The sequence below is a fragment of the Ipomoea nil genome, unplaced genomic scaffold, assembly GCF_001879475.1.
Source record: "Ipomoea nil cultivar Tokyo-kokei standard unplaced genomic scaffold, Asagao_1.1 scaffold2805, whole genome shotgun sequence".
NCBI lineage: Eukaryota > Viridiplantae > Streptophyta > Magnoliopsida > Solanales > Convolvulaceae > Ipomoea > Ipomoea nil.
In genome coordinates, this window is record NW_017619233.1 from 2,549,351 (window position 1) to 2,577,225 (window position 27,875).

At 35.6% G+C, this 27,875-nt stretch overlaps 3 protein-coding genes and 1 long non-coding RNA gene across 5 annotated transcripts; 3 read left to right on the forward strand and 1 right to left on the reverse strand.

The window, feature by feature from the left end:
• The first annotated feature begins 11,320 nt into the window (after nt 1-11,320).
• On the forward strand, nt 11,321-16,181 carry LOC109158250 (aminoacyl tRNA synthase complex-interacting multifunctional protein 1). 2 transcript variants are annotated; one of them, XR_002050339.1, is made up of 4 exons: nt 11,321-11,969; nt 12,450-12,656; nt 15,546-15,741; nt 15,979-16,181. XR_002050339.1 is itself a non-coding variant. In XM_019306144.1 (3 exons), the coding sequence occupies exons 1-3, from the start codon at nt 11,421-11,423 to the stop codon at nt 15,687-15,689; spliced, it is 900 nt and encodes a 299-aa protein (XP_019161689.1). In that variant the 5' UTR covers nt 11,321-11,420; the 3' UTR covers nt 15,690-15,941. The 2 variants fall into 2 exon arrangements, 1 of the variants encoding a protein (XP_019161689.1); XM_019306144.1 differs by lacking the exon at nt 15,979-16,181 and having other exon boundaries at nt 15,546-15,941.
• On the reverse strand, nt 16,159-21,623 carry LOC109158249 (probable leucine-rich repeat receptor-like protein kinase At5g49770). Its single transcript, XM_019306143.1, has 19 exons — nt 21,318-21,623; nt 20,647-20,770; nt 20,492-20,563; nt 20,312-20,386; nt 20,157-20,228; nt 19,890-20,051; nt 19,728-19,802; nt 19,578-19,649; nt 19,406-19,477; nt 19,248-19,316; nt 19,090-19,164; nt 18,924-18,995; nt 18,699-18,833; nt 18,142-18,614; nt 17,907-18,059; nt 17,677-17,816; nt 17,367-17,586; nt 17,059-17,294; nt 16,159-16,963 (listed from the first exon to the last, which is right to left on the reverse strand). The coding sequence occupies exons 1-19, from the start codon at nt 21,400-21,402 to the stop codon at nt 16,442-16,444; spliced, it is 2,904 nt and encodes a 967-aa protein (XP_019161688.1). The 5' UTR covers nt 21,403-21,623; the 3' UTR covers nt 16,159-16,441.
• On the forward strand, nt 19,614-20,860 carry LOC109158251. The gene is made up of 2 exons (XR_002050340.1): nt 19,614-19,692; nt 19,910-20,860. It is a non-coding gene; the product is annotated as an uncharacterized LOC109158251 (long non-coding RNA).
• Nucleotides 21,624-26,015: 4,392 nt separating the features above from the next.
• On the forward strand, nt 26,016-27,815 carry LOC109157955 (50S ribosomal protein L7/L12-like). The gene is made up of 2 exons (XM_019305754.1): nt 26,016-26,282; nt 26,836-27,815. The coding sequence occupies exon 2, from the start codon at nt 26,922-26,924 to the stop codon at nt 27,492-27,494; it is 573 nt and encodes a 190-aa protein (XP_019161299.1). The 5' UTR covers nt 26,016-26,282; nt 26,836-26,921; the 3' UTR covers nt 27,495-27,815.
• The last annotated feature ends 60 nt before the right edge of the window (nt 27,816-27,875 follow it).

Sequence of the window (27,875 nt, forward strand, 5' to 3'; positions counted from 1 at the left end):
ACAGCAGAAAACTAGAATGGAGATGATGAGGGTGGAGAATAAATTGAATATACAGGTATGCTTTTTCAATTCAAAACATTTGAATATGGTGTTAGGGGTTGTTCTTGCTAGCTTAGCAATTATGGCACAAATTGGATAGTCAATGATGTTTAAGGTAAGGAGAGATCAAGTTGTACTATCCCTGTAATCTGTGGACATTATTTTTTGTATGACTTGTTAGCAATGGCATGTTTATGACTTGTTATGAATGTCTATTTTGGTTGACTGGTTAGCAAAAGCATTTTGTATGACTTGTTATAAATGCCTGTTTTGGTTATCTATGGACATATACATAATGCAGGAGTGAAATACAGTCTGCATAAGCTAAAATAGTGTGATTTGGACAAACTGTAATTTCACAATTAACATAGATCATAATCACTGTTGCAAAAACGGCGCCTAGGCACCGGCCAGCTGCTTAGCGTATCATTATAATCGGTGGTCTAGGCGATCAACCGGCTAAGCGGCCGACTAGGTAGTTATTGTTCCCTTTTTTTTTTTTTTTTTTTTTTTTTTAATGGGTTATTTCTATCAAAACAAGGTCGTCTTTTGTTCACTGTGCTACTGAGGCACATTATGCGATTTACCTGTAGTTAGTACTACAAACTGTACCTGAGTAACAATTGCATAGAGAGGCAGAGAAACTGTACAAACACCCTACACACCCACCCCAAAGGTCCTTATTAGTTTCACTTACTAATTTCAAGCCAAACCTTATTGCTATTACTTGTTTATCTTTGATACTATAAATCTTAGTACTGCAACTAGAGTTTAGTATAAAATTACAACACTAAAGTTATATAGTACGGGTGTAGAATGTAGTAACAAAAAAGTGTACAATATAAACTTAACAAGTTAATTTCACTTTTTTTTTTTTTTTTTTTATGACTTCAAAATTGATCAAAATGTACATAATTGCTGTAATAATACTAATTTGAGTCTTTTGAAGTGCATGACTTTTCCTTGGTCTCCTCCATAACCATTAAGGGGGGAGAAGAAAGGAATGGGTGAGTGGGTATGGTTCTCATATTTCTAATGTTGACAGTTCTACCCCAAGTTCAAAATTTATGGGTTGTTTACCAAATTGGAAAAATGTTCTGGAAAAAACAGAGAATTGAGAAGTGGAAAAATAAAAATGAATAACTTTTTTACTAAATTTATTTTCCCCCCTTTAGTCTCATCTCCAATATGTCACTTTTTGTGTAATTTTGGAAAACTAAAAAAAGACACTCTCCAAATGGAGAGATGGAAATATGTGGGTGAACAGTGTAATTTTAGGAGAGGTTAGTGGTTTGAATCCAGATTATGTCATTTTTCCCTCTTGGTGCCTTCTTTTTCCCATCTTCGGTAGGATCTTGTCCAAGTCCAAAAGTAATTTTCTAAACCTATTTTTAGTTATTTTCATGAATGTTATATCATTTCTCTTTTGCTATGATAATTGATGGTTGTTTCTTTTTCATCGATCTCCTTTGTACATTAGATACTTGATCTGTAGATTAAATGCATAAAATATCAAATGTAGTGCAATTATAACCATATTTTGAGATTCTATTAGAACCTCAGTTTGAGGTTCTACATTCAGAACCTCATTTTGAGGTTCTAGTAGAATCTCATGATGAAGTTCTACAATGATTTGTATGCTTGATTTTTGTGAATAGTAGTTGAAAAATTAATGAAAAATGTAGATGAGTAACTTAGGGACATCCTACAAGATGCTATGAACAATTAAGGGTGAAGCCACATGTATTATTTCTTCTATGTGAGAAGTTGAAGCACATGAAAGTGTTACATGATACAAGAAATGTTAGTGCAACAGAACAATTGGCTACCTTTCAACATTCAACTACAACTCTTCATAAATGTGTGAAGAGAACGGTACGAGCGCTTGTACACTTAGGGAATGATATCATTAGGCCACAAAATATAGGATCTGTTCGGAATCCAAAATGGTATTCTTATTTTGAGGTATTATTATTGACATTGTTGTTGTTAAATATTATTACAATCTTTATTGTAAAAATGTATAGGTGCCATTGATGGAACACGTGGCAGCTTGGGCACCAACATCAAAACAAAAGATGTATCATGGTCGAAAGGGCTCAATGGTGACCCAAAATGTCATGGCCAATTGTTCACATGACATGATGTTTACTTGCGTACACGTAGGATAGGAGGGAAGTGCAAATGATTCCTGCATATTTTTAGATGCAATTAAAAAACCTAAACATGAATTTCCTATGCCTTCCCCAAGTATGATATTGTTTTTTTTTTTTTTTAATGAAATGAGTAAACTACTTTGTTGAAACTATAAATAGGTTATTAATTATGTGCATAACATTTATATAAGTTATTACTATGTTGTTGATACCGATTATCCAAATACTCATGGATTTTTGACACCTTATGTGGGGAGAGCTATTACTTAAATGAATTGTGTGGACGAGGACAAATACAGCATAAGCAAGCTCTATCAACTATCAACACTCGTCCTTGTGTAATGTCATAGAGAGGTGTTTTGGATTACTAAAAGCGAGGTTCAATTCTTAAATACATTCATGGTTACCTGTTATGAAGACAAGTCCAAATGTCCCTTGCTTGTTGTGCAATGCACAATTTTATATGGATGCATGATGCTATGGATCAATTATTTACTGACTATGAGAGGGAAGACATGGAAATGTCTAGTAGTAGTGGATGTAGTGGTGGAAATGAACTATAGAGTTAGATATGTTTCAACATGTTATGCATGAAGTCCGAGAAGACATAGCAAATGATATATAGCTATATAGAGAGATTATAATCAATGATGTTCTTATTTTGTAACCAAACTATGTAATGATTGAAATGTTTACAATTTATTTAGTAATATATATTTATTAACTTTCGTTAGTTTTACACATTTAGTATTAATTTAGTGATTTTTTTTTTTAAAAAAAAATTGAATTTGTAAAATGAAATTAAAAAATTGGAGAAATGACTGAAAAAGGAAAAATAGAAAAATGAAGTAAACCACTCCATAAAGTCAAGGGTCCATTTGCTGGTGATGCAGATTTGAGGTGTTGGATTCCTAAAATGATTGCATGGAAAAGTGGACACAAGATACGGAAATGCGAAGGTTTGGAGTCCGAATTACATATTTATGAAATGCGCAGCTTTGGAGTCCGAATTACATGGGGAAATGCGCAGCTTTCAACTCTGAATTACATATTAATTTCCACACACAATTCTCTCTCCCCGTCCCGAATCAAGTGAGACACATTAAAATTTATTTTTTTTACAAAGTATAACTCGGACCCTTAGGGTCCGAGTTTCACATTTATTTTTTTTTTTTCGGAAACAATCAGTAATTCCGTAGTAACGTAAAAAAAAAAAATTTTAATTGCAATAAGTAAAAGATTATAAAAAATTCCGAAGCATGCATTACATTGATAAATCGAATAATAGGTGTCCATTTATGCATTACATTGATGAAAATAAATTTCAATTTTTTGAAGATATAACCATTCTACGGTTCTTCATTTAATCGTGCGTAATCGTAAATCTGAAAGGCCCACAAATGATTATACAGGACTTCCAGACCACAGCGAGAGAATACAATTAAGTTTATAGTTCCAATATCAAAATTAAAAAACAACAAATTATGAGCTCCGTCGAAGAGGGAAATGTTATCCGCTAGTTCCAAATACGCACGTCGATAGTAACCGTTGTGGAATCTGGTTGTGGTAGTGCCATGTACCACATCAACGAAGTCATTCTCAGTCACCGTCGCAACAATGAAGTCTATTAGTAGCGACTGTTCACGAGAAAACTCACGGATATCAATCAATAATGTTCGGCATCCTATAAGTGATTCAATCGAAACACTAGGATGGATGCTCGACCTCGTTGGTACAGAAATAATTCCACCGGTACTACCAGGAGCTATGTCACGGCTGTCCCCATCACCTAGGGCATGTTGTAGTTGAACTTGAGTCCTATTTCTTATGACAAAAAATTGAAATTGAAAACAACCAGCATGTCGCGTGACTATTTGGTCATGCTCTTCAATTCCATAAGCATTAAGAAATTCTTCACAGTCTTCGTAACAAGACATTGCTTGAACATGCAACTCCCACGGGTCGACGGACCGTGATATAGTAGTGCGGTAGGGTTGACGTGCTCAACAAGGTGTTCAAACATGCAGTATGGCATTGCAAAGAACCATGGCCCGACAAACTGAACATAAACCAACTTATTGTGTCGCCCAAAATGTTGTGATGAGATCCGAGTGTGCGCGTAATTCTACAAACTGCATTTTTAAACGAAACACCTGATTAGAAAAACAAAATACATCCGCAAACAACATGAAAAAAAAATTAAAATATTTGTAACTCACATCGGGTCTCCTCATTGTGGAACTGATAAGCTACTTCACCATCAATAAAACTCTGCAAAAATTGCTCGGCTCTACGTCCGGTGTTTATTCTAGTGGGGAATGTAATGGTAAACCCTAAAACATTCATTACCATCAACCACGTTTGTGAAACGACAAACGTGTAATTTGTTCGTCCCTGCTCTCTCATTAATGAGAACATACAATAACACCGATTGTGTATTGTATGAATAAAATATGTAACTATATTCACTCCGTTCGGTAGCTGGAGTTCGTTAGAACTGTATGATGCCCACATTTTCATCTCTCACAACGTAGTGTATACAAACAACTGAAAAATAAAATATCTTTGGTAATTAAAATATCTTTGCACTGATGTTACATTTTTTATTGTGATGGTTGCATGTATTTATACTACAATACTGAACAATACAATAATTTATGTTACGAATAGTCATTCATATTAAATGAGTAGTCATCTCATACTGATTCACAATAGTAATACAATCAGGGAATCTATTCGTCTCGGAAATGATAAAATGGACTGTCTCTACCTCGGGAATTAATAAATCGGAACATCATGGTCCAAGTTTTACATATAATTTGTTTTTTTTTTTTCTTTTTTTTTTTCAGACTTTACCCAACATGTACGTGAATAAATAAAATATTTTCGGGTTCAACAAGTAATGTCAGCGAATATGGACTGTCTCTAAAAAAGTATTTCCAACTTAAAGAAGCAATGTCAGCGAATATATTCGGTTCAAATTACAGAAGCAATGTTACGAATAGTCATTCATATTAAACGAGTAGTCATCTCATACTGATTCACAATAGTAATACAATTAGGGGATCTATTCGTCTCGGAAATGATAAAATAGACTGTCTCTACCTCGGGAATCTATTCATCTCGGAAATGACAAAATGGATTGGCGCCGCATTGGAAATGTTAAAAGGTTAAACTCAGACCATTGTGGTCCGAATTTAACCAAATTTTTTTTTAATAAATCGGAACATCACGTTCCGATTTATAATTTTATGTTTTAGAAAAGTAAAACTCGGATCGTCTGGATCCGAGTTTTACATATAATTTTTTTTTTTTTAGTGCCAGAAGTTTACTCGGTTAAAAACTACAGGAACTGTTATGCCGGTAATTTTTACCCCGTAGACGAAAGAATTCAGTGTACCGGTCCAGTTACTTGCCTTCCACCGATTTCTGCTAGGCAACCAAATCAACGAGGCCAGCGCTGCACACGTAGGTATCCAAATGAAATGGACTTCGGTTCAAATCAAAGTAGAAGATGTAGGTATTGTCGGAGGACAACTCATTCTTCCCCAAACTATCCTACTTTGAATCATCAATAAAATAATGCTTTGTTTATATTTTTAATTATCCAATTTTTTCATCTAAATTCCAATTATGATATGAAGTATGGATGTTGGTTTTAGGGTTTTGGGGCCCAGGGAGGTCCAACACAACCTTGGTCGGTGGATACACCTTTCAACAAAAGCTATAAAAGAGAATGGAATAAGTGATTATGTTGAACGTGTCTCTCAATTCTCCGGGCATAGACTCGCCCCCATTACAATGGTGGAGAGGCCTTTATATAGTATGCTCCCTTCCAGCCGAATTGAAACATATTAAAGACTGCCTTCATGGCTATTTACATTATAAGGCCGTTGGGCGCCGTTACGGGGCCGGCCAACGGCCCTTTGGACTCTTAACGGTCCGCTTGGTCGAGTCCTCTTGAATGCTGCCTTTGAATGCTTCTTAACGGCTCCTGGGCCGAGTCTTCTTGAATGCTGCCTTTGAATGCTTCTTAACGGCTCCTGGGCTCGGCCCAGGTCACCGCCAGGCTTTTATTATTGGCCCATGTCTTCCATTCTGAACTCCTCTTTTGGGCCTATCTTCTTGGGCCGGGGTCCTCACCTCATCAATGGACATTATACATACTGAGCATGAACCTTCTTCTTTTTTAAGAGTCCATTTATTTCCGCAAACAATAAATCGGATGAAAACAACAAAAAATATAATATCAATACATTCTTCCGCATTTATTAAAAACAAATAAAAAAATTATATATCAATACATTCAGACCTCAATGGTCCGAATGTATTAAAAAACAAAAAAAAAATTATATCAATACATTCGGACCTCAATGGTGCGAATGTATTAAAAAAAAAAAAAAAAAAAAAATATATATATATATATATATATATATATATATATATATATATATATATATATAAAACGGATTGATTCGATTCTCTATAATCAAGAATCGGACTCCACTACGTCGGTTTTTCTTGTCCAACTATTCATGTACGCAATTCTCGTAACCATCAAATCTATTTTGACCTTTCCTGTTTATGAGTCAAAGGGAGGGACAATGATACAACGGCTACAAAAGGTGACCAACTAACTACTGCTGCCATAACATTGTTTACTTTTTTAAAGCACATAGAAACTAGCCAACAAATTACCATCTTAGTAGTTAAGCATGCTTATGATATCACTTATAGCAAGAAAATATTGTTTTATGGTGGTTGTTGAAGAGTTCACACCATGTTAAGGAAGGCTAAAAACAGGGGAAGAAGGACCATTTCTAAACCTTATCAAGATTCTTCATATTCCTTTACCTGTTGGTGGATTCAGAATCTATAAAAGGAACCATTGGAGTGGCTGCAGTGCTTCAGAACATATACTTCCTTATGCTGTTTTCTTTTTCACATACAAGTACACATGTAACTACAACGTACCGGTCTTTCTGCTTCCCGGGTTCCCGGTTTAGGTACCTTTTGCCATGCTGCAGAAGTTCATGAAGTTCCAGCTTGTGGTAGGTTTCATGAGTTGAGATGAGATGATCACTTACATAAGTAACTATGACCGTGATTATCCTCAATCAGCTAAAATGGTTTTCACAATCACCCTTACAGTAGGCAGATGGCTCGTTTGGTTGGTAACTTGATCAAACACATTAGGCGTGCTTAAAGAGCTTCATGCTGAGCCAATGAAAATATACAGCAACAAGAAGGAGAGGAAGTGTTAAAGGAACCAAAAAGTAGTAGTATCTGAAATAAAAGGAACCCAAGGTTAGACTCAGCTTAGGAATTAGGATTCACTATATAACCATAGAAAGACACTTGTTTGAAGTTGTATAATGATCAACTTCAAATCTTCAATAAAGTTTTTCTAGCTCTATTTATTACAGACTACATTTTGAGGATCTATTCATATAATTACTATTCAATGCAACTCATTTTTCAAACTGAAATTTCATAAACCGTACTAACTTCACATCTTATGTTTGTGTCTTTAGTCATGCAGGATGTTACGAGTGGCATTTATGCACCAGTTGGGCCTTTCTTGACAAAAGAGTTATAAAAACTTTTCATTTCAATGTCAGGGCTCCACCAAAATTGATGACTCGGACTTAAAATTGCAGTGACATGGGATACATATAGGTCCTATATGGTAAAATAGACAAATAGTTAATCAATCAGTCAATTTTAACTTGTCTGATCATTATTAGCTGTTTGATTTGATTAAACAACTAATATGAGTGTTTGATTAATTAGCTTCTTGTAATAACTTAGTGCTCCAAAACACTAAAATTCAAAAGCGGATCAAAACATCTTTTTCGATCTAACTTTTTAAAAAAGTTATTTGTATATAATCAGCTATCAGCTACTAATTTACCAAACATCTTTCTATAATCAGCTAATGTTATCAACTAGTCAAACCTACTAATCCAATCATCTAATAGCTATCAACTAACATCTATTTACCAAACACACATATACTATAATCCATAGGTAGTGAACTGGTATAAGCAGGGCAATCATAATTTCATTAACATAGCAATGAAAACAATCACAATCTCACATCAAATGAGGAAAATTTACCTGTCATTTTGAATGGCTGCTATTATAGGATTACCAGAACCTGGAAGAAACTTGGAAAAACCAGCAGCATATACAAATAGCAAAAATGAAATGGACCCAAAAATGATGAGCATCCATCCTTGAGCTTGTGAACCAAACTTCGACAAAGAGGATAGTTCCATTTTTATTTCCTAGCTGTCGCTTCTGAAGAATACTAAGCAGAAATCTGAGGCTGCGTACCCTTTGCATACAAAATTTACACTTCATCTCTGGGTCGTTCAGACATTTTGTCAAACACCTAATCGTCAAGCGTCAGCTCGCGAGCAGAGGGACGGCTGATTCCGACTATGGAATCTTCAAAGGGTGGCTTAATTTTCTCCAACGGAGACTCTCTCAACCTGTAGCTATCATTGAGGTTTGGGGCGGAGAGTAGTGCGGTGTAAGAGGCACTGCCGAAGCAATGCATGCACGCAGTAAGTTTGAGCAATTCAAAAATGTTGTAAACAAAAATAAAAGGGTTCAACTATAAAATTTAGGAAAATGTTAAAATAGACCAGAAATTTACTCAAAAAGTTAATTAAACATTTAAATTTTTAAAAGTTACAATTAAATCTATAAACATGTTATTTTGAAATATTTAAGCCCCCAGAAACTAGTTGGTAACATGTAAATTGTAATTACAGGTTACCTAGGATTCCGACGACCTTTCTTACACTTTTCGGCGATTTAACGGTAGTTAATTGTGTTTGAAGGAGGCGACCAACTGGTCTACCTTCTCCTTCGCCTGAGAAGGCGACCAAGTTGGTTGCCTTTCTGGCGAAGGAGAAGGCAGACCAACTAGTCACCTTCTCCTTCACTGGAGAAGGCAGATCAGTTGATTTCCTTTAACCCAAAGTCATTTTCCATTGACTTTTATTTTCTATGCTTTGCCAAACACAGAAAATCATTGTTTGGGTTTCCAAAAGTGGATGAAAATTTTTTTTGTTGTTTGGTTGGATGAAAAACATTTTTCATTGGACGTGGAGTTCTTGAAAATTGAGGAAAACAAATTCTGAGGAAAAAATGTGGTTTTTTTTTTTTTTTTTTTTTTTTTCACATGGCTTGGGAAGAAAATATAACATGGATGGACAATTATATTCTCATCAAAATTTCTTAATTACATAGCTATATAATAATACAATACAATATAATATTTATTATCATTATTATTGTAAAGAGCATATTGATCTTTATATTCATAACTAGTATTTTCTGATGCGCGATGCGCAAAAATTAGGTGTCCAATATTATTATTTTATATTAAGATTTTTAATATTTAAATTATTATAAATAATAATAATAATAATAATAATAATAATAATAACATTTTTATACGTTTGATATTTATATTGTAGGGAATAGCTCCAAATTATAATGTATAAATATTATTATTATTTCTCTTCAAAAAAAAAATATTATTATTATTATTATTGAATAAGATAAGAAAATATATGGTGGATGCATGTGCATGGTAACAATAGTGGAAATTAAAACGGTAGGGATATGTTTGTCCAAAATATTATAGAGTACAACCTTTATAGCATAATGTATAAAAAAAACTTAACGAAAAAACGGACATAAATAAAGGGTATAACTTTCATTCACAATGTTTTTAGATTCCTTACCCTTCCCAACAATGAAATTAATATTTCATTAATTTCTTTTATACCAACTAAACAATGAATTCATTTTTCATGGAATTTTAATTCCATTCCTCTTAAGGCTGTGTTTTGAAATCAGGAAAATAACTTTTAGAAAATGTTTTATGAAAAATGACTCATTTTTTAGAAAATATTTTTCTTTCAAATGTTTGGTTGCATCCTAGAAAACTGTCTTCGTATGTTTGGTTCATTTCTCATAAATGAGCAGAATTATATAATTAAACATTTTAATTATTTTATTTAATTAAAATTTAAACTCATTACAAATTTATATATTGTCATAATCTCTATTGACAATCTCATCCTTCATAAAAAATAAACAAAAACTCACTCTGCAATTATATATATATATATATATATATATATATATATATATATATATATATATATATATATATATATATATAACACAAAAACATTATCTAGGAAATTACTACAAATATGATTTCCAGAGCAAAAATCAATCTGCCCGATTGGTTTTCACTTCAAAAATCAGTCGCCCAGACTAGCTTCGCATTTGCCCGACTAACTGCCCGTCAATCATTTCAGAGAACTTTAAAGAAGGTGAAAGAGAAGAGGCATGAGGAAGAGGTGAGAGAGAAGATGTGTGAAGAGATGGTAGAGAATTTGAAAAATGACTTTTCTCAATAGAAAAGGAAGTCATTATCTTGAAAAAATGATGCGGTAAAAATATGATGCATTTTTTATTGACCAAAACATAATTTTTCATTGACTCTAGAGATGTTTGGTTCATGGAAAATGTTTTCCAAAAGGAAAATATTTTCCTTAAAATGAAGGAAAATGTTGTTTTCTTGTGTTTATTTCATGGAATTCATTTTCTATTGAAAAATGAATTCCTCAAATTTGAGGAAAACAAAATTCTTGGTTGGATCAAGGATTTTATTTTTCATGAAAGATGGGGAAGAAAAAGTGATATGGAATGCATATTTTACCCTTGTTTACTTTTTTTTTTTTAAAATTATATTACTTTTATTAATTTGTAGGGGTATATAAATCTTTATACTTGTTATTCCTTACAATTCTAAATCTAACCAAACAATAGAATTAGTATTTCCAGTAATTCTTTTTCCACTAACCAAATAATGAAATTCATCTTCCTAATAATTATTTTTTCATGGAATTGCAATTCCACTTTCTTTAAAATATTTTTCGCGAACCAAATGAGCCCTAAGTTTTTCTTCTTACCAAATACTAAAAATTCAAAAAATATTTTTCAAAAATTACTTTCCATATGTCTAAATGCACTTTAGTGATATATTTTCATCTTGACTAGACTTACAAATTTTTGCCCGAAATTAAAAGGAAAAAAAAAAAAAACGAAGTGCTCGGCAGCCAGTGCATTGAAGGTAAGGAGAAGGAATTGCAGCTGCTCTCTCTCTCTCTCGTGTCCGGATAACGGGAAGTGATGAATTATGCAATGGTGGGAGCGAATAATGTGCTGAAAGGGACAACCACCTTCCTTCTGCTCTCTGCCTCCGCTTCCTCTCGCCCTCTTCTTCCCTCTCCTCTCCGCATCTGCTTCCACGCAAACAACAACAAGGGCCTCACACTTCCCCCGCCTGCGTTCTCACGCCACGCTTTCCCCTCCTCATTTCACAATCATTTCAGTCACAGGAAACTGGCGGTTGCATTCTCTGGAAGAACACGGGGAGGATTATTCTCCCAGTGTTCCTACAGCGACAGCACCGCCGCCACTACCGCTTCCTCCAAAGAGGAGGATGATAACTCCGCCGCCTCTGCTTCTAGATCGGTAGATTCTTCGCCTGCTAATCAGCCGATGCTGGAGATAAAGGACGCTGCCAACACCCTGGACATTAGGGTTGGGAAAATCCTCAGGGCCTGGAAACACGACGAGGCTGATTCGCTCTATGTTGAAGAGGTCGATATTGGCGAGCCCCAACCCAGAATCATCTGCAGCGGCCTTGTTAATTATGTCCCCCTCCAACATCTTCAGGTCTTTGATTCTTCATTCGTCATTTTTTTTTCTAATTTTTTAAATAAATAGTTTGACAGGATTAGCTATTTGGATATCACTTATGAAATTGACAGATACCTATAGTTAGCCTATCAATCAATTTTGACTTGTTTGATCATATAAGTGTTTGATTAATTAGTTTTTGTTAACAATTTATTGCTCCAAAAGGTTAAAATTCAAAGTAACTTCAATTAATTTTTTGAGAAAGTCATTTTACATATAATCAGCTAAAAGCTAATTTACCGAACATCTTTCTACAATCAGCCAATACTATCAAGTAATCAAACTCACTAACCCAATCAGCTACCAGCTATCAACCACTTGCTATTTATCAAACACCCCCAATTATTGTCATCTCCGAAATCCCCTGCTGTTCTATTTCCTCATTTTTTTGGTCTCATTCCTATTTGAACTGTGGTCTTTTCACTTAGTTCATGATTTAAATTCTAACTCATGCAGGACAGGCATGTCATTGTCCTTGCTAATTTGAAGCCAAGAAATATGCGTGGTGTCAAATCCTGTGGGATGCTGATGGCTGCTTCTGATGAGTCGCACCAGAATGTTGAGCTCCTCCTGCCACCTGAGGGTTCAGTTCCTGGTGAAAGGGTATGGTTTGGTTTGGATGATGAGAATGACAAATTACCTGAGGCTGCAACACCAAATCAGGTACTATCTCAATGTAAAATGTGAATTTTGGTTGCAATGGCTAAATAATGGTTATGAAAAATCAGTAGTGTATGCTTCTCCTTAGCTGGTGAAGGCTGTCATAGGCTTATATATAAATTCAAAGAGAGTAGACAGAGCTTCTCACACTTTTGAGCAATTTCACATTATTTTCGCCTATGATTGGTTGCATCAAGACCTGATATCTTGGTAATGTTGCTCCTCCTCCAACACTTGCTAAATATGGTATTGGAGGAAAGAGCACCCTCTTGAAAAGTCTCTTATGAGATAGATATTCTCCATTTGCCTATAAGGAAACCCATCATAAAATGGTGCTATATAACAAATTAACATTCCTTATCCTAGTTAGGCAGTGAAACTCACTCCTTTTCAATAAATCCATTTAAGTATTGTCAAACACCTTTTGGGTGCTTTCATTTAGTGAATAAAAGTCACTTATTAAAATAATTAAATATTTAAAGAAAGAAAGAAAGAGAAAATAAAAAACGAAGAAGAAAACCCTTCTGGAGCTCTCAAGTTCAAATTTCAACAACCAATGGATTAAAGAATAGAAACCTTTCAACACAACTTTGTGTGGCTACCATCACATTTTCTGGGTTGCTAAATTCTCTTCTAGACTTCCCCTCTTAGAATTTTGGCCATACCCACTGTTATTTACTTGAAGTTTAATTGCCTAGGTTTCATGCCCTTAAGCGGCCATACTAGTTACCAAGAATATTTTTAGATCCCCTCAACTTCCTTATAGTGCGATCATACTTCTCGTCCGTATCAGTAAGCATCACTACATTCTCTACATATCTTCTAATTAGGCAATTAGCAGAAGTTTGTTGAAAACTAAAGAGTTTGGTTTATCTATAGGGTTGTGTCTGTTTATGAATAGGTGTCAGTTATGGGTAGTTACTTACAGTTATGTATTTGTGTATATATATGTACTGTGTTTCTGTATTAGAAACAGAGAGAATACCAATATAATTTCAGTTTTATATTCATTTCCTAGTCTTGATTCTTCATATTGCTTCCGCCTAACTGGCGGGTGGTATTATTCTCCACCCGCCAGGCCATTCCATCTTCCAAATTCAACATGGTATCAGAGCCTACTTTCCTAGGGTATTTCAAACATCAAAATTGTATTTTTCCTTGTGATGTATTCTCCGGTGAAAATTCCAGATTGTTGTTTTGCCCTTGGACCTTTTGGTGAAGTTTGAAGGCTTTTTGGGTTGGTTGCCAAACCTCTTTCCGGGGTGTTTTTGGTATAACCGTATTTGTTTCTTTATATTCGGTATACCATACTTAGTCCCTAGGGTTTTCATGTTTGGCACCTTGTTTATTTCCGGAAGCTTCTTTTGTTATTCACTTATCCTATAAGAGGTATAAACAACAATCATGTGGTTTTCTCGGTATTCATACAACAATCTATGGGCTCTACTACATCCCCTTTGCTGCTCATGATTTGGTTGCTCTGCCGTTCTTGATGGAGATTGTTGATTGGCAAATCCTAGAATGCTTATGTTGCTGTGAGGGTGTTCGTGTTAATCTTCGCCCTTGGTGACTTCATTCCCAAGGTTATTTGTGACTAGCTTCGCCCTGGTGCCTTCATTCCCAAGGGTTGTTTATAGCATTGTTCCTCCGAAGCCATCCAACACTGTTATTCTCTAGCTACTTTTAATCTTCATTTGTAATGTAGAGTGTATGTTTTAATCCAAGCTTGGAACTTCTAGATGTTCCAGCTTGAGGGGGAGTGTTGAAAACTAAAGAGTTAGGTTTATCTATAGGGTTGTGTCTGTTTATGAATAGGTGTCAGTTATGGGTAGTTACTTACAGTTATGTATTTGTGTATATATATGTACTGTGTTTCTGTATTAGAAACAGAGAGAATACCAATATAATTTCAGTTTTATATTCATTTCCTAGTCTTGATTCTTCATATTGCTTCCGCCTAACTGGCGGGTGGTATTATTCTCCACCCGCCAGGCCATTCCATCTTCCAAATTCAACAAAGTTAGGGAGCGTTAGTTTTGCTTAGAATCTCAATGAAATCTCTGCAGAACCCCCGCATTTTCTCCTTTCCAAAAACCTTCTACACATATACTCCTCCATTTTGCCTCCCATTCTCTTTGTCTAGCATTCCTCCTCTCTGTTATTTTGGCCAAGGATCCTAGTGATATGTTGTCTCTTGAGCATCCCTGCAGAGAATGACTTAGAAAAGTTCTTTGATAAATTGATCAATTGTAAGGGGTGGGGGGTCTCCATTGACAGTGGATTTGGCATATTTTCTCTTACTGGAAATATACATTTTACTTGTTGCAACTCTGCACCTTGATAAGAACGAAAATAATTTGGTCTTATAAAGTACACAAGTTTCTCTTAGAGCCTAACTATCAAGTAAAACAGGTTGTTTAATGAAATATTTATTTCTGTTTTGCTGTAGTGTAATAACTCTTTAGCAACAATGAAAATGCCCTCTACAAAGGTTCCTTATCTGCACATATTATCTGTGAAAGCTTTTACTTTTTTGGCTAGTTTTCAAGCCGATGTGTTTGCATATTGCATAGGAGGTTGGTTTTTATGGCTGCAACATTTTCTTTCCTCATGCATCGTGGTTCCAAGTCTGTAGCTTTCGATTTTGCAACTGATTGGTACTTGTGAGTTGTGTCAGCAGGATAATGATAGTTGCACTCAATCACTTCATGAGGTGACAACATCTGATTGGCATTGAATCCATTGATAGACATCAGCTTTTTAGTTGATGCCAATCAGCTGTTGCTATCTCATGGAGAAGCTGCACTAAATTGAGTGCAACTAGCCTCATCTGTGCCAGAAATGCTTGTATTCAAATTATGCTTACACTTGTCACAATTCATTCCTCTGCAGGTTCAGAAGAAAAAGGTTTGGGAATTAGTGCAACCACATCTCAAAACCAATGACACTTGTGTTGCTACGCTTGGTTCATATTATATGCGAGCACCAGCGGGTGTAGTGGTCTGCAGTTCATTAGCTAATGCACGAGTGTCATAATAAAATGAAGGCTTCACCAAATTGATTTGTCAGTTGTCCTACCAATTGACAGGTTTCTAGCTTTTTGGCGGAATTGCTCATTATGAAAGAAACAAAATTAATGCTTTGTAATTTTTTCTTGGCTTTAGGGGGACATATTTCTTCACAATACAGAGTGTGCAGCATATTAAATATAGCATTTAATTTGGAGAATGCTATATTCTTTAAATTTTTTGTATGAAATTTTGCCCTATTGATGTTTTTTAAGTGTAATTTACCAAATCTCGATTTGTACGTCTTCCTTTTGCAGGGGCTATGCTAATCTTCTGCATATCATTCCAATTTTATCGGATGTCTTTGAAGGATACGGGTAACTAATTGAGTATGAAAGGTTTTGACATTCTCACTAGTTACATATTTGGAATTAAGATGTAATAAGTTGCAAACCTGGATTAGTCAACTTTTCCTGGGAAACCCATTTGAATACAAGTATAAGTAAGCTGCATTCTACTACGAGTTGATTGGAACCTCAGATCTATACATAATTTGATCCTATATGCATACACTTGTAAGAAAGCATATATATCATCAACCCTAATTGATATATTCATCTTTATCAGGACAAGCTGTTGTAGTTCTTCCCAACAACCTAGACAACTGAAGTCCCATAAAGGCACTAAATATAGCTGTCTTGTAAGGATTGACACAAGTTGTGGAAGAATAAATTAAAGAACATAAAAAGAAGGGAATGAAGAACATCTGGGCTAGGATCATCATTTGGGTTCGACTTTTGCTGAAAGTGTGAAACCCCCGCTGTAGTCGAAGGCATCACCACTGTCATGAATCTCCTTTCTTGGTAAAGCATCATGGTGATAATAAGGGTGTGCGAGAGCAGCTTTAGAGGATCCAAAGTCCGTGGCTGAGGAAGACGCGGATGTGGAGTTAGTATTTAGCCCATCGTTTTGTAGGATGGTTTCGAGTGCCTTCACCGCCTCGCTCATTGTTGGCCGGTCAGCAGCTGATTCTTCCACACATTGCATTGCCAACTCTACGAACTTCCCGAACCCTGAAAGGTTTGTGGTTGTGTTTCTAATGCTAGGATCCATCATATTTCTTAATCCGAAATGTTCCTCATCGTCCTTATTCATCATCGTTCTCACCTCCCGGACAATGTACTTGCCCTTTTCAATTGGTTGCTTGGCAGTGATCAGTTCAAGCATGACAACACCAAAGCTGTACACATCACTTTTCTCGGTTAACTGTTGAGTCATATAGTATTCGGGATCCAGATAACCCTGCAATCGAAGTTTAGGAAGTCACGCAAGAGAAGATTGAGAGGTACGTGTAAAATGAATGCTCACACCTTTTATTTTAGTTTAGTACTACTCACCAACGTGCCTTTAACTTGAGTTGATACATGACCTTTCGTGCAATCGCTTACAAGCTTGGACAAGCCAAAATCCGAAACCTTTGCTGTTAAATTTTCATCCAGTAGAATATTAGTGGATTTCACATCTCTATGAATAATAGGGGGATTGGCTAAGTCATGTAGATAAGCTAATCCTCTGGCTGAACCAAGAGCAATTCTGAGTCTCCTCTTCCAATCAAGATAAATGCTCGTTCTTCCTGTCATGTAAGTCAATATATTCCATTAGCATTTCTTTCTTTCTTTCTTTAAGAGAATACATTTTAGCTTACCTGACAAACTTTCCCTTAAGCTTCCATTTGACATAAACTCGTATACCAACATTTGTTCTCCTTGTTCAAAGCAAAACCCCACAAGGCCAACGAGGTTCTTGTGATGGACACGTGAAAGCAATTCAATTTCAGTTTTGAACTCCATTCCTCCTTGCATTGATCCTTGTTGAGCTCTTTTGATGGCCACCACTTGCCCAGTTGAGAGCAATCCTCTATAGACCTAGGCATCAGAGGAGATTATATTATAGATAGATAAACTCTAAATCCGACAAGTTGTTGCCTTCCTTATAAACTGCAACATCATACATACCTTGCCATATCCTCCAGAACCGACCTCGTTGCTTTCTGAAAAGTTGTTTGTACATTTCTTGAGTTCATCATAAGAGAACCATCTGGCCCCTTTCAGTTGGGGCACGCCCCCGCTGTCTTTGCCACTTGGAGCCCAAGATCCTGGATACAAAATATCAAGCAGCCAAGTCAAACCCCAAGATTAACACAATGTCCATTATGGGCTTTTTCAATAGAGAGAATAAGAGTTACCAAAAGGTCTGCTCATTCCAATAGCTCTTTCAGCACGTTTCTTTTGCTGAACTGCATAAATCCCCAGGCCAACAAGCAATAGGACTAAAAAGGAACAACCAACAGCTATTCCAATAATCACCCTTGAGCTTATGGAAGTTCCTGCATGCTCAGCTGAAATACCCAAATTTTTAGTCAGATTTTCTTTTCATAAGACTTCATATTTGTAACACACTTTTGACTCATTGTTTTATACCTGGAAAAGTGTAAGGAGATGCAATGAAATAGTAAGGTCCAAATTGTGGAGGTGGCTTATATGTCTGATTACTTAAGGAGAATCCAATCCTCTGAACCTCTGATCTATTAAAATACATTCCTGTGGATGGAAAGAGTTCCAACTGCACCTGAAGATAGTCATCAATGTTGAAGAAGGGGTTCTGCAGAGAAACTGAACCGGGGGTGAGTCCTAGTTTTACCCAGAGACTCATTTCAAGAGAGTGGAACAGTTCAACATTGGACAACTCCCTGAAGGAGGGTCCTCTGAAGTAAAATGTTCCCTCGTATGGATAAGCGCAGTCACAACTTTGCGGGCTGAGTTTTTTATCAGAGGGACAGGATTTGCTTCCACAGTTTGCCAGGCTGGTAGAGTACGGCTTTGTAGCTTGTTGCTGAAGGTGGCAGTAATCGGTGTTAGCTAATGACGAGGTGCAAACTGGGTTTCCTATCAATCTGAAGAATGAAATAGAACGAGCAATCAGAGAGGTAATAGTTCTCATCAAAATGATTGATTGATTGAAGGTTGAATTCCCTTACATCAATGTATTTTTGTATCCCGAGCCAAGTGTTACAGCTGATATCTCATTGTCCTGGAAATCCACAAGTTGTAATTGCTGGCCTATGCTGCTGCCCATATTCAAAGTATCATTAAAAGCATTGTTCCGCAGCTTCCTGTCAAAAGGTTTTGAGGCATTTCTCTTATTTCTTTTTTTGTGAAAAAACTAACCAAGTTTCCTCTCTTGTGTAGCTTACTGGACTTACACTTGTTGAATCTGGGGGAAACCGAAGAGTTTCTGTGGCACTGGTCCTTGAAGTGAGCCATATTCAATCACCCTGAGCAGTAGACCATGTATACTTGTCACTTGAAATCGATACAAAGAAGGAATTGAAGAATTCAGTCTAAATTCATGACATTGCTAGTACTGACAGAGTGGTGAGTGACTGTAAAGATGAGAACCAATCTGGAGCTTCTGACTGCCTGAAGGAATTGTTGCTCAAATCCCTGTGAAGAGAAACAACGTTTCAGATATCTGAAAATCTAGATTTGAGTTGGGAAAACGAGAATATGGAAATTCCAATACTTACAAATAATTAAGCGAGCTCATTCCATTCAGGTCTGGAAGTCGGCCAGAGAGTGTGTTATGTGCTAAGTTCCTGCAGGGGGAAAGAAATATAAGAACAATGGGTATTTAGGCCAAGAAACAGTCTTTCTGTTTTTTGGATGGAGAATTAAAGGTACTCACAATTCTATCATGCTTGTCAGATTGTTAAGATTTGAAGGGACACTACCATTAAGGAGGTTTCTATCAAGCCGGCTGCATTTGAAGTTACATGAATACAAATCAAACAAAAGCTAAGAAACCGGGAGCATAGGTATGAAACTGCAGGTGAAGTTTTGATGGTTGATGTACTCACAGAACCTCAAGTGTCTGAACTTGTCCTATTGTAGATGGTATACTCCCGCTAAATTGATTTCCATCGAATAGTCTGCCATTTCAGAATCATAGATTATCAGAGAAGGCCACCCAAGGTTAGACAACATATATTCTTTCTTGACTAACTTACACATGTATGAGCACCATGTCAGCGCTAAACAGGTTGGCGGGAATTGTGCCTGAAAGCTGGTTTTTGTTGAAATGGCTGTGAAGCTTTGAAAATCAGACTCTTGCTGGGAAAAATAAACATAGAAAACCAATGGCGAGGCTTGAAATAGAATAGTTCACTCACAAGTGTTTTGCCTTTTTCAGACGATCCAGTCCAGGATCTTTCGCTGTTGAAACGGGGAGAGATCCTGTCAACTGATTATCTGCCAGGTCAAGCCAGTAGAGTTTGGAGAGATTACCCAGAGTTGCTGGAATTTCACCCGTGAAGTTATTTGAGTTGAGTGCTCTATCGAGGAACCAACATTGAATTAGTTGACAGGTGATAGTTGCAACTTGCAAAACAACTACTGCTATCAATCAACCTATTTCTCAAAGTTTTTCATGTTCTTACAAGAAGGATAATTCTGAAAGTTTCCCCAGTTCAGCAGGTACACTGCCACTAAAGCTACACCCAGCAAGAATTCTGAAAAGAAAACACACCCATTACTCTTAATCAGGAATAGAGTTGATCATCAAGATCAGTTCCGAGTTTAATTTGGATCTTACAGTATGCTTAGTTTCTGCAGATCTCCAATCCTTGGAGAAATGGAGCCTGTGAGGCCTCGGTTAAATGACAGGTCTCTGCAGAACAATCAAGTTCACAACAAACAGGAGGTTATTGCTTGGCAAACTTGTGCAGTTGTGCTTTATTGGAGTAAAAACTGCTCCAAAGAAGAGAAAACTCACAAGGATATTAATTCAGTAAGACCCCCAATATCACCATTTAGTTTTCCTTTCAAGCCCATAGTTGACAGTCCCCTGAAAATGCAATTAGTGAACAAATCCACTCAAAATTTTTGTGCAAAAGATCTGAAATGATGACTCAACAGTACAGTACTTACAGTGCAGTGACCCTGGAGTTGTTGCAGGATACTCCTTCCCAGGATCCTCCACAAGGATCATCGGAGTCGTCCCAACTTGGAGGCGTGTTTTGCCACTGGTCTTTCAGAGAGGTGAGCACAGCTACTGCACTTGAGTGTGTTACTTGGTTAAAAATTAAAGGGAGATTTCATAGTTCTATGAAGCTACAAGAATGGCAATATATATGCAGAAAAAGAAAGTGCTATGCTGCTAAGTTAAACTCTAAGGAAGCAGAAATGGTAGTATTTAAATATCAGAGTATAGGTCAGGACTGTCTTGAAAATCAGTTATTATCCTGAAATGGCAATGCAGAAAGAGGGTTTACCACAACTTTACCAATCAAGATGTGACAAATATGGACAACATAGGCTGGTTTACCTTAGCCAAGATGGCTAAGGATACAAATTTGTAACCACAAGGTCACGAGTTCGAATCCAAGCCTTCTTGGTTTGAGCCGGTCAGCTATGGACAACCTATACTGGTTTACCCCATTGTGGCCCTTTGCTGACTAGGGTCACAAGACAGAATTTACCCAATGCACACCATCAGGTAGTGGTTGCGGGTTTCTCTCGTCACACCAGAAGATGTGACAAATCTCAAATCTACTCAAATACAATTACATCTATAGGTGTTGAAGATATAGTAAGAGTACCATCCCGAGAGTCCGTCTCGGCGAATATGAAGTGAAAAGATGCAGAGAGGATGAAGTAGGTGAGCAGCAGCCGGAGGGTTGCCATGGAATGGAATGTGCACACGCATGCACTCTCTCTATCTCTCTCACTTTGGTGCAGATGAGAAGAGGAGAGATTGTAAGAGTTTGTGTTGTGTTGTTTAGCAAATGGAATGGTTATTAGGTTCCTTCAAGTAGAGTGTACTGGGCGGTGTGATGAAGAGTTTGAAAAAGTTGGCGAGTGGCCTATTCTATTTCATTCAATCATGTATCTTGTCTTCAAATTAAAGCAAGAAAATTCAACCAACTCAACAATCTTCCCACTATCGCCTGGCTTTGAAATGATTGTTTCTACCCGCTGGCCTGCTGCTCATCATAATCATCCTCCTTTGCCGTCTTTCCCCTCCCAATAATAACTACAAAATCATTTAGCCCAAAGGACCCTCCACTTCTCGCATAATAATCTTTCTTCATTTCCCACATTTTCTCTTACCTAGTACAAGGAAAATGGTTGAGTAACTCTCAATCTAAATATGAAATATCTGTGATTAGTTAACTGTTGAATTACGTGACTCCTAATCCAACAAATAATCAATCACAATAGGCAAAGATGAAAATGTAAAATTTATACCGGAAAAATAATACTTATATCGAAAAGTGCAATAAGAGAAAGTGTAATACTTTTACATTTTGATTTTAAAATATTACATTTTTTCTCTAATGTATTATACTTTCCCTAATAAGTAACTAACACCGTATTTCTGTTTTTTTTTTTCCTTTTTTAGTATAAGTATTACATTTGAATATGTTTTACGGATAAAGATTTATGAAATAGTATCACTGGAGAGTTACCACTAAAACATATGTTGTATTACTTATTTATGTATTTGGATAAAAATTATGTTGAATGATTGCAAATTAGTCGCTTGGAATGAATAGGGGGGGGGGGGGGGGGGGGGGGGGGGGGATGAGAAAACATCATATCGATCTAATAATCATATTGATTACAAATAATTTAACTTTATTATAATTTTGATTATTTTTCCCAATTATAATTTTAACTAGTATTTTTTTATGCGCGATACGCAAAAAATAGGTGCCCAATATTAATACATTATATTAAAATTTTAAATTTATTTAGATTTTAGATATTTAAATTATTCTAAATAATAATAATAATGTAAATCATTTTTATAAATTTGATATTTATATTTTATGTAATAATTAACATATAACTCAAATATATAATGTGTATATATTATTATTAATGAAGAAGATAAGAAAATATATGGTGGATGCATGTGCATGGTAACAATAGTGTAAAAGATAACGAAAGTTATAACGGTAGGAGTATGTTTGTTCAAAATATTTTAATGTACAACCTTTATAGCATAATGTACAAAAAAACTTAACGAAAAAAACGGACATAAATCAGGGGTATAACTTTCATTCGCACTTATTATGTTTTTAGATTATTGATGTTAGGGGTAAAGGTCAATTGGTCAAATAAGCCTCCATAATATTAGAAAAGTGTAATTACACCCTTTAACTAAAAAAGAAAGGATCCAATTAAACACATAAACAGGGGTAAAGGTCAATTGGTCAAATAAGCCTTCATAATATTAGAAAAGAATTACACCCTTTAACTAAAAAAAAAAAGGATCCAATTAAACACATAAACTTATGAAAAAAAGTGCAATTAGTTCATTTTGACATATTATTGTTGGTAAATTTCAAGTTAAAGATGAACGGAATGCCACATCATTATATTTTTGCTAACTTGAATTCCCAATTGACAACATAATAATAATAATAATAATAATAATAATAATAATAATAATAATAATAATAATAATAATAATAATAATAATAATAATAATAATAATAATAATAATAATATTATTATTATTATTATTATTATTATTATTATTATTATTATTATTAAAATGCTATGTATCCCTCCTAAATTTTTTTTAATATTTTTTTTCATGATGTGGCTTATATTCATTGGATGCCATGAATTGAGTGACTCCACATACTTTTAATTAAATACTAAATAATTCAATTAGGTGATATCACGCATTCAAAAAAAAAAAAAAATTAGGTGATATCACATCAAGAGGAAAAATTAGGAGGAAAATTTTTAGAAGGGATATCTAACATTACAAAAATTAAAATATTTTTAAAAACAAAATCTTGGTTGTCATGGCCTGCTCTTTGTCTTCGCCTAGCTAGAGACGGGGGTATATATATATTATGTATTGAGGATCATATGAGAATCCCTCCCCACATGAGAATTAGGGACTAATTTGAACCTTTGATCACATGTTTGTGTATGGTCATGAATTCTTTAGATCTGCCTGCATGGGTAGCTTAACTGATCATAGAGGTGAAAGTTTGGAAGAATGACCAGGGATCGAGTCTCACCCCTCACAGTGTGGGGGTGAAAGTTTGGAAGAATGACCAGGGATCGAGTCTCACTAGCCACAGCTTGGGTGAATTAGTAATTTGTGTGCATTTAGAATTCGAATATTATTATCTGTGGATGTTATGCATGATTTTAGGAGGTATATTTTTTGTAGGATTGTGTACTTCTAATTCCATACTATTCATTTCATATTCCATCAGTGTGCATTCTAGTATAGATTTTTGTGCGTATTTAAATGTGTGCATCTGGGGCTAAGGTATGCGGTATGTGTGCACTGCATTGTAGTGTTATGTGCATTCCAAGATTGTGTTTGCGCTTCTATTTCAGTGTCCACATTTTTTTTGAAAGGAAACATCTTAGAATGGATTCGAAGCCGTGTCTCCTCAATAATCCAAGTATATATTTTGATTGTAGTGTACACTAAATTGGGCATCATGTGCAATGGGTGTGCATGCAGGGCCAGATTTTGGACTGTGCAAGATCCGTTTTGCATCATATCTAAGGGATTCCTCGGTTCGGGTAGAAGAAGCAACTGTGCAAGAGCACATGGTCTCAAATTTTAGAGGGCTTAATATTTAATTTTTACCTAACTAGTTAAGAAATTAAAGACAAAAAAATTGCAATTAATCTTAAAAGATTTCATGGAGGAATGGTAGATTCATGTGTTTATTGTATTTTATCTTAGAGATCTGAGGTTCAAATCTTGCATATTTACCTGGTAGGCCTCGTTCAAATTGTGAACACATTCATTAATCGTAACCATTGATCTCTTAATTTTTACGACTTAGATATTTTCTCATGCGAGGAAGGGTTCTTGATGGACCCAAGGCCATTTTGTTGAAATAACAAACTTAGACGAATCAAGGGAGATGAGACTGTAAAGAAAAAAAAAAAAAAAGGTTCAAGATCATAGAAGTTACTTATGATAAGGGTTTGAAGTTCAACATGTTGAGCACAAGTTAATTCTTTGATAATGATATACGGTTGAATTTAGCAAATTGATGTGCAATGTAAGAGTGTTTATCTTGTGGATTGGAGTATGAAAGATGTTGAGATATGCTTAATCAATAAAGGATCTAAGGAAGTAAGTTAGTTTTGGCATAAGAAAATGAGTTATCTTAATTTCAAAACGGTCAATAAGCTTACAAGGAATGGTTTGGTAGAAAGTTTACTGGATGTCTGCTATGAAAAGAAAGGCTTATACTATGCATATCAGAAAGGGAAGTAGGGTCACTTCACATTCAAAGCTAAGCCATATCCATAAACAACAAGGTCGTTGAGTTTAATGCACATAGATCTATTTGGATTAATAAATCCCTCAAACAAGATCTATTTGGAGTGCAAAATTGCAAATCTTGGATTAAAAAGGGTTGGAATGTCAAGTGTCGTCATATTTTGTGTGAACAAAATTAAGTGACAGATTGACTGGCGAAGAACTATGGTCGTGATCTCAATTTGACCTTGCTTTATTTTTGCCCAAACGCCGACCTCGCGGCATGCGATCTCAAGGATTCCATCGGGGCTCCCCATATCCGCGGAGACTGATTTTGAATTTTGCTTTTTGTTTCCCGGAGCTTTGCCCTTCCTTCCTGTAAAAAATAAATCCCCCAAACATACACGGGAAGAAGTATACGTTAGTAGTAGTACTTGTATAATTTTACACAACATGATTGTTGAGGATGAATGTGACGGCGTATTTAATTGGGTAGACAAAGAAATTGGATCAACAATATAAGCGTCACAAGGCTCAACTCAAGAGTTTCAATCACATTTACAAAGAAATTTCGACTTACATGACTCCCAATTGCATCATTAACTTCGCGTAGATTAGGTTGAACATATATATAACAACAACGACAATTAATTTAAATATATGTATCTAAAATTTTTTATGCACTTTAATTATTTTTTTTTAACAACAGTGTAATACGTTTTAATTTTAAACAAATAGTAGTTTAATTTTAATTTTATAATAATTATCAATTAAATTAAATGTTGGTATGTTTATTTAAAAAACCAATTTAATTACAATTACAAATTTAAAATTATACCGAGTAATAAATAAAGAAATAATTAAAATATAATTTAGATAAAAATAACTAAAAAATTTGTAAAATTTAAATTATTGAAAAGAAGAGTTTTGAGATTAAGTGAGATACTTGATGTTGAGGCAGATGCAAAACTTTTTGTTAAATCCTAAATTTTAATCACCTAAAGGACTTAATTTTTTTTATACTGTAACATAAATTCCTAAACCCTAGTTCTTAAACGTGTAAAACTAAGAAGTACAGAGCCTGGACATAGAGTCGCAGACTGCAACAGGCCCTTCGCCATGGGTGCAATCCACCATTATCATTTCTGAAATCTCAGCGGCTCAGCCTCCGTCTACCAGCGTCACCGGCCGCCGACAGCCTCTCCTAGCGTCGCCAGCGACTACGTTGCCTCACCTTCCCGTCCGCCGCCAACAACCAGCCTCGCCACGCCTGTCGCTGCCGTCCTTCCGACACTCCGGGAAGAAGGTACTTAGGAATATTTTATATATTTTAATTTACTATTTTTCTATATTATGATAAAAAAAATGTTGATATCAATATTATATTAATGAGTAATTTTATGTGTTTTGTATATCAGTGTTTGAATTTTTATCTTGAGTAGCTCTGTATCTGTATATAGTGGGATTGGGCCTGTATGATTCCTTGAACTTTGACTAAAAGCTCTTAGTAAATTCAGACAAATTTTTTTTGAAATTTTTTTTGTTTTTGTTTTTTTCCCTCTGGATTTCTGATCTTTACTGTTGGATCTCTTCCAGTGTTAGTATTATTATTATTGTTACATTATTGTTATATTATATGGTTGTAATATGTGTGGTGTTTAGAATAGATAGACTACTAGTCAGATTAGTTAGAGGGTTGTTATTAGATAAACTCTGTAATCCTATTGTTGTGTTAATGATCAACAATTATCTCTAATCTCCAGTACACATAGTGTAGAGCTTCATCTTTGTTATGCTAGTTAATGATGCCCTACTTGTGGATGTGGCTGACTAAACATTTCATTTTTGCTTCTTAACAGCTTGATAAGAGCTGCAAAATCAAATAATTCCTTCCAAGTAAATGAACTATCTCTTGTAATTCATTGTCTCCCTTAATCCACAAGCCATGAAGCTTCTTGCAACTTTTCGATCCTCCATGGCTCTTCGCGGAATAACAGGACCTTTGCAATCTCGCTCCTTCCAACCTGATTTTGTTCCAAGAGATCCAAATGCGGGGCCTAGAAGATACAAATACCCTGCTGTGTATGATCCATATGGCCCTAGACCCCCGCCTTCCGATAAGATCATTCAGCTTGTGGAACGGATTGCTGGTCTCACACCTGAGGAGCGCAGACAAATTGGCCCTGTACTTAGAGAGAGACTGAAGCATCCCATGCTGAAACCTATTTCGGTAGAAGGCATGGATTTTGGTGCTGCTGGAGCTGGAGCTGGAGCATCAAAGACCGAGGAGAAGAAGGCTGAAAAAACAGTCTTTGATGTTAAGCTAGAGAAATTCGATGCAGCTGCAAAAATCAAGGTGATCAAGGAGGTACGTGGTTTTACGAGTTTGGGATTGAAGGAAGCCAAGGATCTAGTAGAAAAGGTACCCGCAACTCTTAAGCAAGGGGTCACCAAAGAGGAGGCAAATGAGATAATCGAAAAGATCAAAGCTGCTGGAGGAATTGCAGTGATGGAGTGATAATCCCTGGGCGGGCGGGGATTATGTTCTTCCTAAGGATGACGAAATGAACCTTCCTTTCTTGGATGATTGTTTTGCCAGAGGCATGAAGAAGAGCATTTAAATTCAGCCATTGGAATTGTTATACTTTTGGAGATACTTTTTTCTCTTCCAAATAAACATGGTTTCTAGATATTGGCTGGTCTGGCAAAGCCTATAGTCATGAATAGTGGATAATTTTATTATCTACTCCAATTTATCCATTATCAGTTTGAAAAAAACTAAATGCATTGTTCAATCTGTTATGTTTAATGAATAATTACATAAATTTCACTGATGGGATTTTTGTAGAATTGTAGCTGATGAGAAAGCATGCTAGGCAGTGTGTATTTGATGGGGAAT

What these genes read in the sequence shown, in the direction of transcription:
- LOC109157955 (XM_019305754.1), top strand. Translation starts at nt 26,922, where the DNA reads ATGAAGCTTCTTGCAACTTTTCGATCCTCCATGGCTCTTCGCGGAATA.
- LOC109158249 (XM_019306143.1), bottom strand. Translation starts at nt 21,402, where the DNA reads ATGGCAACCCTCCGGCTGCTGCTCACCTACTTCATCCTCTCTGCATCT. An exon ending in GGATACAAAAATACATTGAT is followed by an intron (nt 18,615 to 18,698) that starts GTAAGGGAATTC and finishes TTCATTCTTCAG; the next exon opens with ATTGATAGGAAACCCAGTTT. An exon ending in CTCAAGTTAAAGGCACGTTG is followed by an intron (nt 16,964 to 17,058) that starts GTGAGTAGTACT and finishes CTTCGATTGCAG; the next exon opens with GGTTATCTGGATCCCGAATA.
- LOC109158250 (XM_019306144.1), top strand. Translation starts at nt 11,421, where the DNA reads ATGAATTATGCAATGGTGGGAGCGAATAATGTGCTGAAAGGGACAACC. An exon ending in TCCCCCTCCAACATCTTCAG is followed by an intron (nt 11,970 to 12,449) that starts GTCTTTGATTCT and finishes TAACTCATGCAG; the next exon opens with GACAGGCATGTCATTGTCCT. An exon ending in AGGCTGCAACACCAAATCAG is followed by an intron (nt 12,657 to 15,545) that starts GTACTATCTCAA and finishes ATTCCTCTGCAG; the next exon opens with GTTCAGAAGAAAAAGGTTTG.